The sequence below is a fragment of the Siphateles boraxobius genome, unplaced genomic scaffold (genome assembly GCF_051911475.1).
Source record: "Siphateles boraxobius isolate OS27281-9 unplaced genomic scaffold, OSU_SipBor_1 29, whole genome shotgun sequence".
NCBI classification, from domain to species: Eukaryota; Metazoa; Chordata; class Actinopteri; order Cypriniformes; family Leuciscidae; genus Siphateles; species Siphateles boraxobius.
This window is the reverse complement of record NW_027508908.1, coordinates 2,975,654-2,995,000: the sequence shown is the minus strand read 5'-3', so window position 1 is coordinate 2,995,000 and position 19,347 is coordinate 2,975,654. Positions and strand designations below refer to the sequence as shown.

Below are 19,347 nucleotides of genomic sequence, written 5' to 3'. Positions count from 1 at the left end.
AATATGAATGAGAGGGAAAACGGGAAGTGTGGAGCCCGAGGAGATGTCTTGGCCTATATTCGAAAACGCTGGAGTGGGTTAACTGAGTTCGTCTCTAAAACACCTGCTCTCTCTTCATCCTGCGCTTCACTTTCCAAGTTAGTCATTACAGAGCATTTTAAATTATCATGAAAACTCAGCCGATATCAAAAGGCAGAACAGGAAAGAAAACGAGTTTGGAACAGAGATTCTTCAAGGACGGAAAAATGTTCTGTTGAAAAAACTCTAAATATATATATAAACACACAAAGTTGTGCATTAAAGGATTTTAATGCATGACATTGAGGCAAAGAACCACTCAAATCGATCATTTAAAGCACAGCTAGCCATGGATTATCCTGTTTATACCATGGTTATTTGCCAGCCCTGACAAGTTTAAGCTGTTATTGATATTGTGGAGTGATATGTGATGGGAAGGTCAGTGATGGCTTGTTAGGTCCAGCATTCTGCCATCTTTGAATCAGACACAGAGATATAGATTGTCACGTTGGGTTGTTCTTTGCCTCCATGTCATGCATTAAAATTGTTTAATGCACAGCTAGTCGTGGATTATCCCTTACCCAATGCTTTACATATGCCATAAAGCTTTGTAACAAGAGTCATTAGTAAATGGAGTATATTAATATAATTATTTTTTCTATGCCTTGCCACACTCAGTGTTGTTTTTCTCTAACTAGGACTATTTAAATATATAAAGCTGTGAAACAGTCGAGTCTTCTATAAAAATGAAAATGATAGACAAAACCAGAACTTTCATATGGCAGAACCGCTGTCTGAGATGATTCAGAGTTCTCTTGAGATCACAAAACATTGGTGTATCATTCTGCACACGATTCCTCACGGCCTGAAATTACACACCTCACAGCGTTTGGTAGCAAGCGCAGATCTCAGGAAATGAAAGCACGGCAGGAAATATTAAAGGATGATGTGCGAGTGGATGAACGGAGGAATACAGGTTGCTTGTGGCATGATCTTGTTTTTTGGCGACGGCAACTTTCAGATAATCTGTCAGATTATAGTTTGAGTCAATGTTGTTCAGAATCAGAGTTCAGGAATCAGTTAGATGACAGACTAAACATCTGAGGACACAAGTAATCCTGAACATTCATTCATAAAGAGATTCAGAGCATGACAGCCACTGATTTGTATGGAAGCTCGTTTCTGCTACTGAATAAAAACTTAACTTAAAAAAGGTAATTGTGACACAATTCTAACTTTATTTTAGTTTATAACTAACAATTCTGACTTCTTTCTCACAATTCTCACTTTATAACTCACTTTATAATTCCTAGTTTATAACTCGCAATTCTTAGTTGATAACTTGCAATTCTTAGTTTATAAATCAGTAGCCATTCCCAGTTTATAAATTGCAATTCCCAGTAATAACTTGCAATTCTAAGTTTAGAACTCACAATTCCCAGTTTATAACTCGTTATTTCCAGTTTATAACTCGCTATTCCCAATTTATAACTCGCTATTCCCAGTTTTTAACTCACTATTCCATTTATAACTCCCAATTCCCAGGTTATAACTCGCAATTCCCAGTTTAAATCGTTCAATTCCCAATTTATATTTCACAATTCTGACTTTTTTCTCCCAATTCCCAATTTATAACTCCCAATTCCCAGTTTATAACTCACAATTCCCAGTTTAAAACGTTCAATTCCCAATTTATATTTCACAATTCTGACTTTTTTCTCCCAATTCCCAATTTATAACTCCCAATTCCCACTTTAAAACTCGCAATTCGCAGTTTATAACTCGCAATTCTCAGTTTATAACTCGCGATTCCTGTTTATATCCCACAATTCTGATATTTTTCTCCCAATTCCCAGTATATAACTTGCAATTCCCAGTTTATAACTCGAAATTCTGACTTTTTTTCTCGCAATTCCCAGTTAATAACTCACAATTCTTTATTGTCTTTACTGTCCACAAACAATAATTGTTCTGCAATCAAGAGATTAAATTGCTATTATAATTAAATTGATTTATACAATCAAATGAACATAATCAATCAACACAATAAGGTTTATCAACATTTGCTTTGTTTCAGACCATTTTATCATGTAATTCAGTTGAGCTCAAACACGAGCGCTGCTGTTGTTAGTGTTTTTGAGGTCTTGAAACATTAGGGAAGGCTATATTTCAATTCGGTCTGTGCAGAGAATTATCTATTGAGCTGACTTTAAAATTTTGTCCTTAAATTTAATCTAGCTGATAGTTGTTAAATAATAAATGCAGCCCACATGCTGGATTGAATTAATCGTATTACCTAAATCCCAGTGAAACTGCTCAATAAGCCAATACTGTTAGGAATGAAACTTTTATGTGAACCGCATTACTGCCAAGTTGGCTGAGGTTTAAAGATTGCCTACTTTAGAAGATCACAGCATTTTATACTAAAGCAAACCCTCTCCTGGAGAGTTCACTGACTGATCAAACACACTTGACCAGCTAATCAAAGTTTCAGTGTTCACTTGCACATCACAGGCAGGTCTTTGAACGCTCTTCACGACTCATTGCAACATTGGCCAAAGCTCTGAACTCTGTGGAGAGAAGTATCAGGGACCCCGGTTGTTGTAACACGGTGCTGAAAGTGTAAACTTCAACCCTATTCTGCTGATCTTTCCAAGCACAGCATTTATTATATAAATTAAAATATTTGTATACGTATATATATATATTTTTTTTTTCTTTTTTCTTTTCTTTTTTCTTTTTTTTTTTTCTTTGCTGATAAAGTGACATTTATTCGTTCGTCATCCTTTATTTTACATCTTTCAGATCAGTTTTTGAATTCTTTGGCAAGTCCATTTTTCTTTTAACATTTTCAGCCTGTCTCTTTAACAGATCTCTATGAGCTGGTTAACAAGATGAAGATAACCACCACGCCACTTGATGTCATTCCATCAGAGATTATTAAAGCTGCTTTTCCTAAAATTGGCCCCAGTGTCCAAGTGTTGATTAATTCATCTTTGAACAATGGGGTAGTCCCAAATAGTTTTAAGCATGCGGTCGTTCAGCCTCTGCTTAAGAAACATGGTCTGGATGAGATTTGCTTTTCGGCCTGTCTCTAAGTTGTCATTTTTATCAAAACTCTTAGAAAAAGTCGTGCTATCCCAACTGAATTTGTTTTTAAATACAGCCAAGTTATTAGAACCATTTCAATCTGGTTTTACTGCCCATCATAGCACATTATATGCCTTGTTAAAAGTGCTCAACCACATTTTAATTGCAGTTGATGCTGGTAAAAATGCTGTATTGATCTTACTTGATCTTACAGCTGCCTTTGATACTGTAGTAGACCATAATATTCTTATTAGGCGTTTAGAGCATTCATTCGGTATTAAGAGTACAGCCTTAAAGTGGTTTAGTTCCTATCTTAAAGACAGGTCTTTTTCTGTGGAGATAGGCACGTTCTCTTCATCTTCTGCTCCTATTTTTAGTGGAGTACCTCAGGGTTCCATTCTGGGTCCGCTTCTTTTTAACTTATATATGCGTCCGCTTGGGGATATTATTAGAAAACACAATGTTTTATTCCATTTTTATGCCGATGATACACAGCTGTATCTGCCATTGAAAGCTGGCGAGTCCATTCAGTCATTGATGGATTGCATTCGGGACATTAAGGATGTGTTATCGATTAACTTTCTCCAACTCAATGATGACAAATCGGAAATTATTGTCTTTGGCCCACCAAAACTGAGAAACTCTTATTAAGGAACTAGGTAAACATTTCCCCTCAGTTTCCTCTCAGGTCAGGAACCTTGGTGTCATTCATGACTCTGAATTATGTTTATCCAAACAAATTAATCCTGTTGTAAAAAATAGTTTTTATCAACTGCGGTTAATTTCCAAACTCAAATCATTTTTGTCATTCCACGATCAGGAGAAGGTTATTCATGCTTTTATTACCTAACGCTTGGACTACTGTAATTCATTGTATTTGGGTCTTCCTCAATCATCTCTTGCTCGACTCCAGATGGTGCAAAATGCAGCTGCAAGGCTGCTGACCGGGACAAAGAAATACGATCATGTCACCCCCATTTTGGCTTCGCTTCATTGGCTCCCGATACATTTTAGAATTCAGTTTAAAATTCTGATGTTTGTTTTTAAAGCTCTTAATGAACAAGCACCATTATATATTAGAGATCTTCTTACTCCTCTGTCATCCACTAGATCTTTAAGATCTTCAGACAGGGCTCTTTTATTTATGCCACGCTCCCGTCTAAAATCTAAGGGAGATAGAGCCTTTGCTGTTGCCGCCCCACGTTTATGGAACCAATTGCCTCTGGATATCCGCCTTGCACCTTCAATTGCTATTTTTAAATCTAAATTGAAAACTTATTTTTATTCCCTGGCATTTTAATTTTCTTCTGATGCTATTTCTGTCTGTTCTGTTTGGGTGTTTTTCTGTTTTCGATGTGTTTTTTACTCTGTGCAGCACTTTGGATAGCCCAGCTACAGTATGTGTAAATGTGCTATATAAATAAAATTTACTTACTTAACTAGACTAATTGAATGGAAAATTGCAAATCCCTAATTTGACCACAGGTGTATCTTTTCTTCTCTGCAATGTCAACCAGCTGAGAACGAAAAAATGATACCAGATACTATAGCTAGAGGACATTGCAGATATTTAATTTAAAGTCAGCGAGTCTAACATCTGAAACGGGGCCACATTTAGATTTTTAATGAATTGTCGGGACACTGGGACCCACCTTGTAAAACCAGGACATCCGTTCGGTCATCCTGTTTAACAGTCCCTTTTGTCCTCCTTTGCGCAGAGACAGGAGCCACTGCCATCAGAGTCTATATTTATCCCATTCACCTCTAAACCTCTCCTTCACCCATTCATCTTCACACTCATCTATTCTTCCTTTCCTTCTCTTTCCTGAAACTGTGTGCACACCAGTATCTGCTCTTGTACCCACATCCTATTGCCTAGTTTTAAAGCATGTCATTGTTTTTGTGACTCTATTTGGTGACACTAGGGGAGCAGAAACTGCACAGTCTTGTTAGGACAACAGCACACCTGCACCTAAACACAACATCTGTTAGTGACCAGTCATGCTGCTCTTTACAGCTGGAGAAGCAGATGAATAATGAGAGAGGGAGCTAGAGACACACTGTATGAAGATGAGAAATGTAACAGGTGATAAAGTAGTCATCTTTAAGTGTCCCGCTGCTGAGCAGACCTGATTGCATTAGTAAATTGACTGCTGTTTTGCATGCTAGTGTTGTGTGTGTTGTATGTTGGGTTTATTAGTTGTTAGTCTTCGACCCAAATCCCAATGAAGACAAAAATGTTCATTTTGTTGACTTATACTTTCATTAAGTTACAATTAAAGTTAGTGAGTCCATGCTAATGTACAAACTTACATAGCTAACTGTTTTCATGTCAGGTACAGTGTAGGTCAAAAACTCCCAATGGCTCAATAACATGAGAAACCCTCGCTTTCAAATTAATCTTGTTTAGTACCACCATATTTATTTTAAAATCTTTTATATATCCCTCCTTGGCATATTTAAAGGAGCTGTATGTAAGAAATGTATTTAAATTAATCATAAAATGGCCCTGATATGTCACTAGACATTAAGAAATCATGTTCATTTCAAATACTTATATCACTGACAACAGTAGTCCGGCCAGGATATTGTCATTTAAAAGTGAAGTTGCAGCCCTCAACTGATGTTGATGTTGTCATGTTGTGTTTTGGTCTGATGCGTCACCCTCAACCTATCTACCAATCACGAAGTCAGTAGTGTTGCGGCATCCGGGTTGCCAGCTCTGCTATTTACCACAGCTGCAGCTACAAACGTGTCGGAATCGGATAAAAAAAAAGTCTAACGTTGCGAATCAGATAAACTGATGAACTCATAAACTCGTTATGAATCCGAAATACTTCGTGACAAAGTCCGAAATAAAACAAGGATCTGTATAGGAGATGCCTTTGAAAGATGGAGACGGCTGAAAACGGAGAAGAATTTCTGGACAGGTAAGATTCATCTATGTTTGGCTGACTTGTAAAAACTTAGCCTACTGTCTAGGACTCGTCACTTGCCATTGGAAGCTTCTGTAGAGCCTACGCTCCTGCTGTATCCTGCAGCCTATCTGGCAACCTCGAGTCAGGGAGGAGGGAGAGGGGATACACCGCTCTACAGTAATTTGAAGGTGATTGCAGTACCAGTTTTGGCCACAATCTTACATACTGCTCCTTTAAGTCCCACATAAATGCTCCTCGACGAGACGGAGAGGTGGTCCTTCTGTGTCCAAAATCAATCAAAAACATCTTAGGACAAGGTTTTACACTGACAGCTGTTAACAACTCCGTTTGTTTGTCCCAGATAGCAACAGTAACTAAGGGGGATTGGGGCTTACTGATTGGTCAATTCCAATAAAGCGCTGATGGGGTGGAAAGTTCTGCGCGTGATCTACTGATGACACACACACATTAAAGGCCCACTGAAGTGCCTGAACGCGCAGCTTTATATGATGCGTTGATGTAATTTCCACTGAAACAGGAAGCTAAGACTGGACATATTGAATGGCTCCTCCCCCTTTTTAAATAGCCAATAGCGTTTAGTCTACCTCACAGACTGCAAGTCGTATTTGACAGAACCATGGAAGCAAATCTCAGTGCTGATGATACTTTACGTTGGATTCAATAGAGGTTTTGAATAAATTCTACACAAAAATGCAAAAGTATAATCTGTTTTCATGAAAGCCCTGGAGCTGTCAAATAAATTAGAATTTTCATGCACATACACTTCCGACATTGTAACAATACAAAGCGGGTTGAAAATCGGCCAAGTAACACTTTAACTGATATATGTTAGCAAAAAAATGTGCTAGCTAAACTGCTAACATAGTCTATGGAAGATAAACGTCTTTCGTTCATAATAATAATAATAATAATGATAATTTTTATTTGTAATGCACTTTACACATGAAGGAACATATCTCAAAGTGCTACAAGTACACAGATAAAACAATAAAATAGATTAAAACACTTAATAACAAAAACAAGAACAGTTGGTGACAACAAGAACAAGATATGTTTTAAGAAAAAGCAGTTAAAAATAAGTGGGTCTTTAATTTATTTTTGAAGACCTCTATAGACTGTGGCGCCCTCAGGTGATTAGGGAGAGCGTTCCACATTCGAGGTGCAGCTACCTGGAAGGCCCTATCTCCCATAGTACGGAGTTTGGACTTAGGAACCTGAAGTTTGTGGCTGTCAGAAGAGCGGAGATGTTGGGGTGGATTATGCAAAGTAATGAGGTCTTTGAGGTACACAGGTGCACTACCGTAGAGACACTGATAGGTCAGGAGACAGATCTTGTAATCAATCCTGAATCTAACAGGGAGCCAGTGAAGTTTTTGGAGAATGGGTGTGATGTGCTCAAATTTGCGAACCCCCGTCAGGACCCTGGCAGCGCAGTTCTGAATGTATTGCAATCTTTGCATGCTCCTGCCAGGGATCCCAACAAGGAGTGAATTGCAGTAGTCAAGCCTGGAGGAGACGAAGGCATGCACCAGCATCTCTGCATCAGAAAAAGAGAGGGAGGGGCGGAGTTTGGAAATGTTCCGGAGATGAAAAAGTGCGGTTTTACAGGTGTGTTGGATGTGAGTGTTAAATGATAGATGGGCGTCAAATCGAACCCCCAAGTTTGTTATAGAGGATGTCAAAGAAATATCATGGCCAGCAAATGAGTAGACTTTCAGGGGGGAAGATCGGAGTTGGTGTGGGGTCCCAATGAGGAGACCTTCAGATTTGGTGCTGTTTAACTGGAGGAAATTATCCGTCATCCATGCCCTCGTCTCCTCCAGACAGGCATTTAGAGTGGAGAGTGAAGGTGTAGATGAAGTGGGGTTCAGCCTGACATAGAGCTGAGTATCATCAGCATAGCAATGGAAAGCAACGCCATGCTTGCTGATGATGTGGCCCAGTGGGAGCATATAAATGGAGAAGAGAGTAGGGCCGAGAACGGAGCCCTGGGGCACTCCACAAGTAACTGTGTAGGGCCTCGACCTGGCTCCTCCCAGGGCCACATACTCAAATCTATCAGTCAGGTAGGATTGAAACCATTGAATTGCTGTATGTGAGATGCCAATGAAGTGTTGCAGACGATGGAGTAGGATAGTATGGTCAACAGTGTCAAAGGCGGCTGTGAGGTCCAAGAGAATAAGGAGAGATGGAGAGCCCTGGTCAGCAGCCACAAGAGGATCATTTGTGACTCTGACCAGGGCTGACTCTACGCTGTGGCCGGAGCGGAAACCAGACTGAAATTTTTCATAGAGACCATGTAGATGAAGATGATTATGAATTTGAGTTGAGACAACTTTTTCAATGACTTTGGAGAGAAATGGAAGGTTGGAAATGGGCCGATAATTTGAGAAGATATCCGGATCGAGGGATGGTTTCTTAAGCCGAGGGTTGATACGGGCAGTTTTAAGCGAGATTGGAAAATGACCCGATTGCAGGGAAGAGTTAACGATAGTAGTGATGAGAGGACTTAAAGAATTAGTATTTGATTTGATCATGTCAGTGGGAAAAGGGTCCAATGAGCAGGTTGAGGGTCTCATACTGTGTATGAGAGTCTCAACCTGTCTATGTGTAGGAAGAGTGAAATGAAAGAGTGTTGGTGCAGAGGTTGGTGTGGTGGATGGAATGACATTACTTTGTATTAGGTCAGCGCGGATGGTAGTTATTTTTGTTGTGAAAAAATCAAGGAATTTATTACACTGGTCGTCAGTATTGTTTTTATGCGTCAGGGCAGGTGGACTGAGAAGATAATTTATTGTTTTAAAGAGCTGTTTTGGATTTTTGTTAATAATATTGGAGTACTATTGTGAACGTGCCTGACTGAGTAATTTGGAATATGATCTTTGTTGCTCTCTATAAGCGATTTTATGGACAGTGAGCCCAGTGGCAACATAGCGCCTCTCGAGGACCCTCCCAGCCGCCTTCTGTCTACGAAGCGCATCAGTGTACCACGGAGCAGGGCGTGTAAATGTTACAGTCCGTGTCTTGATGGGCATCAAGTATCCCTTTTAATCCAATATTGTAATGATCGACAAGCGCGTCAGTAGTAGAGTGATCGGCAGATATGATTAGTTTGTGTAGATCATGTGACATATGTTCAAGGTTAATTTCTTTTGTTCTGCGAAAGCAGATTTTGTGTTTAGGTTTATTGAGTGAGGTCAGCAATGAAAAGTCAAATGATATGGCATTGTGATCAGATATGCCTAAATCATGTACATGAACATTGTTAACTGGAAAGTTTGTTACAATGAGATCCAGTGTATGCCCTTTGGTATGTGCAGGGACTGTCACAAGTTGCCTGAGGTTGAGTGAATCAAAAAGTTGTAGTAGTTCTGTAGTATATAAACTTGTTGGAGATTCAACATGAATGTTAAAATCTCCAAGAATTTCCACATTGTTTGATGTGGTGCAAACTGGCAAAAGTAACTCAGTTAATTCTGCAATAAAACACGGGTGTGATTTTGGTGGTCGGTATATGAGGATGGTTGTAAATGGAATGGGTAATTCACCTCTAAAAGCAAGACATTCAAATGACGACAACTTTGGCAAGGTCACCAAAGATAGGTGAAAATCAGAGCGATAAATGACCGCCAAACCCCCTCCACGACCATTGCCCCTAGCTTTTTCCAGATAAGTATAGCCAGGTGGGCAAGCTTCATTAAGTGCAGAGTACACTTCTGATTTATGCCAGGTCTCAGTGAGGCAAATAAAATCAAGCTTCTGATCAAATATATAGTTGTAAATAAAAGATGCCTTGTTGGTAAGTGATTGACAGTTTAACAGTTCCATTTTAATATTTGAAGATGGAGTCCACTTTATCAGAGAGCGCAGCACGGTAGAATGCACTCTGCGTTTCTCAGAATGCGTAGTGGGTTAATAGCATGTCTGTTCAGTTATTTAAGTTTTACATAATGAATATGTAATTTGTGACATCGTGGAAGTGAGAATGGTAAACTAATGAATATTAATTTCATTTGATTATAGACACAATTTTTTGGTACTGTTCTGAAGTACTTAAATCAACTTATGTTGACACATTTTGACTTAATTCCTTCATCTAACATGGTCAGTATGTATAACTTTTTGCTCCAGTTGTAAATGTTTTTTTGTTGATTATGAGGTTCTAATTCATACTAAAACAACTTCTTATGTTATAATAAACTAAATTCTGTTTTAAAAAGTGATGCTTGTGTGAGAATTAAATGTAGACGAAGAGGAGCTAATTTTACTTGTCATGCTATCGTAGTGTTTTCATTGTTTATACAGTTGCAGCTTGTTGATCTCTAGTGTTTCAAACCGAACGCAATGGCTGACTTGCATCTCCAGCTTTATTCATTTTTACATTTCAGACCGTACTGTAGTCAGATTCTTGTAGAACAAAAAGTTTTTTTCTTATTCTTTCAACATCTCTGCATGGGAAATGATTTGAAAGTGTTTAGATTAGCTTTTCCTGAATGAATTGAACATTAAAAACCAACAATGATTCCTCCCGATGACCAGGCAGAGGCCATATAAAGGATAAATCAGATGTTTTCTCTGCCATTGAAGCGATTCGCTTCACGAACACTGAAAACAGTCTGTTTACAGAGAAGCGGTGAGGGGAGATAATGAAAGAGAGTTTGCTAAATGGGTCAGTGCTGCTGAAAGCCAGTGTTATTGTGGCTGTTGTGTGTGTTTGTCTTATTTTTGGAGCTGTATAATGTCAGCCGTGATAGGCATCATCGCGCGCGCGTGTGTGTGTGTGTGTGTGTGTGCGCGCGGGTGTGTGTGTGTGTGTGTGTGTGTGTGTGTGCCACCTCCTTGTGAGAGGTGTTTTTGATTTATTGGCCTCTTTGGATGCAGCTTAGATCCAGCATAGATCAAGCATATGCACTCAGACACACACATCGCCTCTCTCGACTATTACCTCAGAAACTGGATAATACATCGGTCTGTCAGTCATGCTTTGTGTTTCAGAAATATGAACACATCCTGTCTATAAGACACTTCCTGTCTCCAGATACAGTATATGAAAGTGATACCGCACCATATCCGTCCATCACCATCCCTCTCTTCAGACGAATGTTTACTTAATATTATTCTTCTGCCAAATATTGTTCTTTTAGTTCATGTCACTGCTGTTATTAACTTAAACTAAAAAAAAACTTAAGAAGTTAGAAAATTAGAAATGTTGCCTTGTCATTTAAGTGAAATAAGTTTAATTTGAAGAAATAAAATGACTAAAACTGAATAAACAAATAAATTAAAGCTAAAGAGAAAATGGTAACACTTTTACAATAAGATCCCATTAGTTAATGCAATAACTAACTAACATGAACTAACAATGAGCAATACTTTTGTTACAGTATTTATATGTTGGTTTTAAAAAAATGCAACCGTTCATTGTTAGTTCAGGTCCATTAAATGATATTAACAGATACGACTTTTTAAATTCAATGATTAATGATTGATGAAAATAACATTTACTAAATATTAATAAATGCTAGAAGTAAATTTCATCGTTAGTTATTTCATGTTAACTAATGCTAACATTGTTAATGTTGACAAACGTTAGTTAACTATGATAACAAACAAAACCTTATTGTAAAGTGTTTCCAAAAAATAATAAAAACAACATGTATCAAATGTTCTAAAACAAACTAAAGCAAAAAACGAATGTTTAAAAATATTAATGAATGCTACTTATTTGCTTGTTGACTTTTTTTAGATGATCTCACTCATGCTGGTCAGCATATAAACAGACTTTTCTTGAATATTTCCATTGTTATTGATTGATTTGAAATGATATTCACTACAGTATTTGACAAAAGAGATTCAATGGTGTGGTCTAGGAGGTTCATTTCTGTTTTAAAGAGCAAAAGTGATTAGAAAAGTCATTTCTCAGCCAGACATAATTAACGAATGAGAGTCACAGTGAGAGAGAGCGCAAGAGAAAAAGAGAGAGAGAAAAGTAATAGCGAAATGGGCAAAAAAAGGAGAAAAGAATGGAGAAAAAAATTGGGAAGTTTATACACATCTGGAGAAAATCCTGAAATAATAATTGAAATTATTCAACTAATTAAAATACAAATATATATTCATGTAAAAAATAATGAATAGCTGAAAGCAGTCATAATTTAACTGTATAATAAGCAGTAAGATTTGGGGAAAAGCACCTTGTAACATCAAATTTAAATTTAAAAAAGCTATTCATGGAATAAAAGCAATAAATAAATGTGAAAGCAGATGTGAAAGCAGAAACAGTCGTTTCACTCTGTTTATAAAGTAAAAAATATATAGCCTTAATCTTTATAATTACAAAGAGAGAGACGGGAAGTGAGAGATTAAAGTTTTTTTTATTTGCACTCCTTTATTTATACAATTTGGGGGAAAAAACATATCATAGCATCAAGAATTCAAATTCATTTTAAGAAAAGAAAGAAAAACCTTTAAATATTACAAATAATAAATAACTGTGAAAGCAATCACATTCATTAAAAAACATTAAAAATCTTATATTTTAACTTAAATTTATTATTCATTTATAAGGTATATTTTCATTTGTTTAATAATTTAATTTAATTATACACACACACACACATATATATATATATATATATATATATACACATATATATATATATATATATATATATATATATAATTTATGTGGTTCAGATAACATAATATTTTGAGTTTATGTCGATTGAACCAATCTTCTTCATTGTATTAACTCAATTTTTTTTATTTCAATTAACCAGTCAACCAGGTAACTTACTTTTTAAAGTAAAACGAACTATATTTTTTGTTACAGTTGAGGGTGTGAAAATTGAAAAAGGATTCTTCCATCTTGTTGCCTCTTTATAACTGAAATATCTGAAACTAAAGTAAACTCTTCATCTGAGAGAGATAGAGATAGAGAGGTTTAAAAATAAAGCTTGTGGAATGCATGCAGGCGGAAAGAATTTTATGAAATTTTCACACAAAGTCATGTTTTTGTGATCTGTGATACTGTGTGTGTGATAGTGAAACCAAGATGCAGGGAGACGCCAACAAGGAAGGTGGAGTATAAAAAAAATTGACGTTTTATCTCCACTGGGCTGCTGTCTCTCTCTCTCTCACACACACACACACATATACACAAGGGGTTTGGAGGAAGAACATTACATGCTACTTCCTGCAGTCTGATGCTAATGCGCTTCTGTTAAATATTTCACAGTGAATGAATGCATGGGCTTCGTCTGTTCTGCTACAGTGTGGTTTCTTGTCAGCGAGCATTAGACTCTGAAGCTGAGCAGATAATCGTATTCAGTCTGACAACTGTTTCCATTTTAATAAGCATATTTTTAAAAAGGGCCATCTCTTCCGCTCACATTGTGTCCTGTTTTCTTGAGATATCATCCTTTTAAAGTGGAATACTGAACATTTAATTTGTGGGAATTCATTTGGAGAGATTTAGACTGCCGTTTTCTTTTCTGAAGCTGCTGTGCACAGTTATCACGTACTACAGAATCAGTACAAGTAGCCACACGATTATACTGTATTATGAAGGGAGAACACCAAAATCTAGAGCACTTCTATTGAGACAGACTTCTTTACTGAGAGAAATGTAAATTTAAGATGTTATGTAAGCTGCAAACACAGTGTGAGTTTAAAGCAAAAACAGACTACACTGCACAACTAGTTGCAAAGTTATATGGAGCAGAAACAAGAGCTCATGAATACTTGACTCAAATGCGTGGGAGAATCTCAGCAAACCTGTCAAGAACATGTCCAGGTCATATTTCACCACTAAACCCCAAGAAAGAAATTATATTTTACATGAAAAATGAAAAAGACATTCAAATGACTTTAATGCATCTGCATGTTTTACATTACTCATTCTCAAAAGGGATTCTCATTATAATAGTTTTTTTTTTTCATCGGCGTAAAAGTAATCTCACTAATAACTGATACATGGGACAAAACATATGACACAGTTTACCTGCCAATTTTATAATTTATAGATTGTTAATTTTGTAAAAAAAAATAATATACACTCACCGGCCACTTTATTAGGTACACCTTGCTAGTACCGGGTTGGACCCCCTTTTGCCTTCAGAACTGCCTCAATTCTTCATGGCACAGATTCAACGAGGCACTGGAAACATTCCTCAGAGATTTTGCTCCATATTGTCATGAAAGCATCACACAGTTTCTGCAGATTTGTCGTCTGCACGTCCATGATGTGAATCTCCCGTTCCAGCACATTCCAAAGCTGCTCTATTGCATTGAGATCTGGTGACTGTGGAGCTGTTTGAGTTTAGTGAACTCATTGTCATGTTTGAGATCAGATGATTTGATCTTTGTGACATGGCGTGTTATCCTGCTGGAAGTATCCATCAGAAGATGATACACTGTGATCATAAAGGGATGGACATGGTCAGATAGATTGTGTTGTTTAAACAATTCTCTACTGGTACTTAAAGGCCCAAAGTGTGCCAAGAAAATCTCCTCACACCATTACACCAGCAGCCTGAACCGATGATACAAAGCAGGATAAATCCATGCTTTCATGTTGTTTACACCAAATTCTGACCCAACCATCTGAATGTCACAGCAGAAATCAAGACTCATCAGACCAGGCCATGTTTTTCCAATCTTCTAATGTCTGATTTTGATGAGCCCGTGTGAATTGTAGCCTCAGTTTCCTGTTCTCATCTGACCATTGGTTTTCAGAGACGCTCCTCTGCAGAACTCGGTTGTAACGAGTGGTTATTTGAGTTACTGTTGCCCTTCTATCAGCTCAATTCAGTCTGGTCATACTCCTCTGACCTCTGGCATCAGCAAGACATTTTCATCCACTGAACTGCAGTTCACTGGATATTTTCTCTTTTTTTGCCCATTCTTTGTAAACCCTATCTGGCTGTGCATGAAAATCCCAGTAGATCAGCAGTTTCAGAAATACTCAGACCAGCTAGTCTGGCACCAGCAAACATGTCATGTTCAAAGTCACTCAAATCACATTTCTTCCCCGTTCAGATGCTCAGTTTGAACTTCAGCTGATCATCTTGACCATGTCTACGTGCCTTAAAGCATTGAGTTTCTGCCATGTGATTGGCTGATTAGAGATTTGCATTAATGAGCAGTTGAACAGGTGTACCTAATAAAGTGGCCATATATAATATATCTTCTATATGTTTGTCAAGAAAATACTGTCAGAATGCATACATTGAAAGAAACTCCAAAAGTCTAAACAAATAGACTAAATCTTATTTATTTCTTTTGATTCTGGAGTTAAAAATGACCTGGATCCGTTCTTGACAGGTTTCATGAGTGTATTTCTGTATTTTTTGTGTGTTTTCTGCTACATACTCACACATATGCTGACGGGAATCTATAGAATTAATTGCAGCCTGGGGAGCTACAAGAAACAGATAAAAGCAAAGCAAGAGAACACGAGACAGAGAAGATGATCAGAAGGGATAAAACAGGAGATTTCAGTCAGTACTCGCTGAGACACACACACACACATCTAGATCAGCAGTGATGAGCAAGTTTTTTACACTATGCAAATGGACTTTCTGATTATTGCATCATGTCATTAAATGAGGCTGTCATCACCAGCTGTGTCTCAGGGAGTGTTATTGGCCGTGATGAAGTCTTAACCAGCCAATCACAAGGCTGATTTGTCACGTGGAGGCTGTTGGCATTGTTGCCGTGGCAGCATGACATTTCACTTTCTTGTTTACCCCTTGTGTTCGGCTTCAGTCGATGTAACTTTATTCCTCAGTCTCAGCATATCTCTGAGGCTAGAAACTCTGTTTTGAGATTACGAATGTTTATATTAAATATATGTATATATTAATATATAAAACCTATATACAATTTGATATATGTATATATAAAATATTATATATGATATATAATTTATTTGCTTTATAGAAATTAAATATATACATTTCTAAAATATACAATAAATTATATACAGATTATAATTTATTATATATATTTTAATAATTTGTATATATATATATAATTTATATATAAAGCAAATAAATTATATACAGTAGAACATTATATATACAGTATATATAATGCATATATATAATGTTGTATTATATATAATTTATTTGCTTTATACATTAAATGTACTGTGTATATATATATATATATACAAACACACACACATATGTATATATGTGTACAATTTATTACATATGTTTTCGAAATTTAAATATATATATTTAATTTAGATATAGCAAATAGATTATATCTAATATAGTATAAATATATATAGACAGCGTGTGTGTGTGTGTGTGTGTATATATATATATATATATATATATATATATATTGGGTGTGTGTTTGTGTGTGTGAGAGTGAGAGAGAGAGAGAGAGAGAGAGAGAGAGAGAGAGAGAGAGAGAATGTATTTGTTTGTGTGTAAAAATAAATTATATAAAAAAATTAATGCAGACTAGATACAAGCTAATCATTGGGCATTTTCTTTAATATCTCCTTCTGAACGTGTGTGATTTCCCTCGCCGAGTGTCATGATCATGTGTTGTTTGTCTTCCAGTTGTCGCACCAGTAACCGGAAGAGTCTGATCTTGACCAGTACGTCGCCCACTCTTCCTCGGCCTCACTCTCCTCTCCCGGGACACATAGGTGAGCGCTCACCCTTGATCACATGATCTGCTCCGGTGTCTCAGTCCACAGGTGTCGTTCTCATCCATGTCTCTGTCCATCTCACAGGAAGCAGTCCGCTGGACAGTCCCAGGACCTTCTCCCCCAGCGCACCCGCACATTTCTCTTTCGCATCATCCAGAAGGTAAATAAATGAACAAACAGCCTCTTTTTGCCATGCTCGTCTCAAATGGGTTTAGTTTTTTTTGTCACCTGACCGGTAGTGGTATGTAATACCTGGAGAAAGCTCTCCGCTCTCGTTCTCTTCATCTCAATGACAGTTATCTGGCTGGTAGTCTCTGAAGTGTCTGAAGAGAATAAAGTAATGTCTCTTACCCGATTAGTGCCACGGATGCCACTCTCATTTGTGGAAGAGTCACTTTCTGTCATAATTATGCCAAAAATGTACACTGACAACACTGACTTCTTCACAAAAGTTAATTTCGTCGCTTGTGGAGGGTCAGTTATAAAGATTAGGTTTGAAGAGCACATTGGGTTTGTGTGCAGTGTGAAGAAAGCCTGACTGAAACTGCACATTTCACTGCAGTTAGTCGATCTAGTTTCCCTTAAGTAGATCTGTTCTCTTCAACAACTATCTGAGGAGCACCCAGAGCAATCTCAAATTCAATACAGACTTGGATGTTGCTATTTTTTCTTTACATTTTGAACAAGCAATAATAAAAAAAGGCTCTTGTAATATTATTCTTGTAACCCCCCCCCCCCCCCCCCCCTCCAAATAAAGACATGAAAACTTTTGGAAGCTTGTTTCTGCTATAGTATAAAAAAAAGGTTATTGCTACCTTTCATCTCAGAATTGCATGATATAAAGTCACAATTGCGAATTATAAAGTCAGAATTGAGTGAGATATAAACTCGCAATTCTGAGGATTTTTTTCTTTAGAATTGGACTTTATAACTCGTAATTGCGAGTTTATATCACAATTCTCAGAAAAGATGTCAGAACTCGCAATTCTGACTTTTTTTCTCACAATTGCATGTTTATATCACGCAATTCTGACTTTATAACATGCAATTGTGAGTTTATATTTTGAAATTTTGACTTCATAACACGCAATTGCGACTTTATATATATATAGCTGCTTCCTGCTCAGCTACTGTTCGGACGCTCTTGCTTACTGCTCCGCACTTTGCTCTATCGCTTTTATATTTTTATATTTTATCTCCTTTTATCACCTAATTTTAACTTCAGCAAAGTCAGCACAGTGCTCAAACGCTTTGATTACTACAAAAAAAAAAAGCAGAATTCTTTTATTCGACCAGCCTCCCACTGAAAGCTTACATTCCGGGGAAGAGAAAACACAACTGCCATTAGGACATTCATAAGGATAAGAAAATGCCTCCTCTGGAATCTACTTGCTGCTTGAGGCAACTGTTTCAACAGGATGGCCACCACCCAAACAAACTTCAAGAGTTCTAATGGACAATATCTACTTCTCCCTCCGTCATTCTTCTGCAGTGTGTGCCAATCCACTCTACCTGAATGGCACACACACACCTGGATACAGTATGAATGACCACAGGACTTCACTTCAGCACCTGAATGGATATGCGGTTGACACATCACACAAGGACAATGATAACACCATTCAGCCACAACAACCTCTGCTCACGGACACAATCGCAGCTGAGCCCTGCCCACAGAGCTCACCACAGACAGACTTTGACTTACTAGCACTGCTCCAAGATTCAGCACCCAAGGATGACTTTCTGGAAAACAGCCAAGGAAACCAGGACAGCATATCACAGCCTCCGATAACCCCAGAGCAACAGCCCCTCTCACCAGACACATTATCTCTCTCTCCAGCATCTCCACTTCTGTGCTTCTCAGAGAAAATGGAACAACTGGTGTATGCTGGAACCAGACTATCCCACTCTTTTGCTGCCAACCCACAGATACCAACCAAAAAACGGCAGGTCCCACAACCACCAAAGCCTGCGGGCCCAGCTCGCCCTCCCCCTCCTCCTGTGAGAGCTCTTCGGCCTCTGCCACACCGCCAGGGCCCACACCCTCCTCCAGCGGCTCGGGGTGAACCAAAAACAACTGATACCAGCTCTCAGTGATATGTGTGGGTCCCCGTTATGATAACAATAACTTTTCCAAATGTTTACAGAACAAGCGGGAACCCAGTGTGCCTGTATCTTTCGCTATTGCTGTTCGATTACATGATAGAAAGTCTAAGGCCTTCAAAAGCCGTACAGCAAACCCATCTAATCTGGTGCCTATTACACGACAAACTAAGATTGCTGTGGGGAGAAAAAGTAAGACTGTTAAGTTAGCACTTTTAAACATTCGCTCACTTAAAAATAAATCACTTCTAGTCAACGACTTAATAACCACATACAACCTGGATTTTATGTTGCTAAATGAAACTTGGCTTGAAGACAGCTGCAGTGCAACAATCCTCAATGAAACAGCCCCTCCTAACTTTACTTTTATGAGTGTCTGCAGAGCTGTCAGAAGAGGTGGGGGTTTGGCTGCTGTTTTTAAAGATGTCTACCAATATAAGCAAATATCATTTGGGAATTACCCGTCTTTCGAATATCTGGGTATTGTGTTAAAAGGTGCTCCACGCATTTTACTTATCATTGTTTACA

At 37.7% G+C, this 19,347-nt stretch overlaps 1 protein-coding gene across 4 annotated transcripts in view; it reads left to right on the top strand.

Annotated features, from left to right (window-relative positions):
* Positions 1-19,347, top strand: part of mast1a (microtubule associated serine/threonine kinase 1a) — a 61,037-nt gene that overhangs the window by 15,194 nt on the left and 26,496 nt on the right. For all 4 annotated transcript variants that reach the window (XM_077246071.1, XM_077246070.1, XM_077246073.1 and 1 more), the window contains 2 exons: positions 16,625-16,713; positions 16,801-16,876. In XM_077246071.1, coding sequence (XP_077102186.1) covers positions 16,625-16,713; positions 16,801-16,876 — 165 coding nt within the window. The remainder of the gene's footprint in view (positions 1-16,624; positions 16,714-16,800; positions 16,877-19,347) is intronic.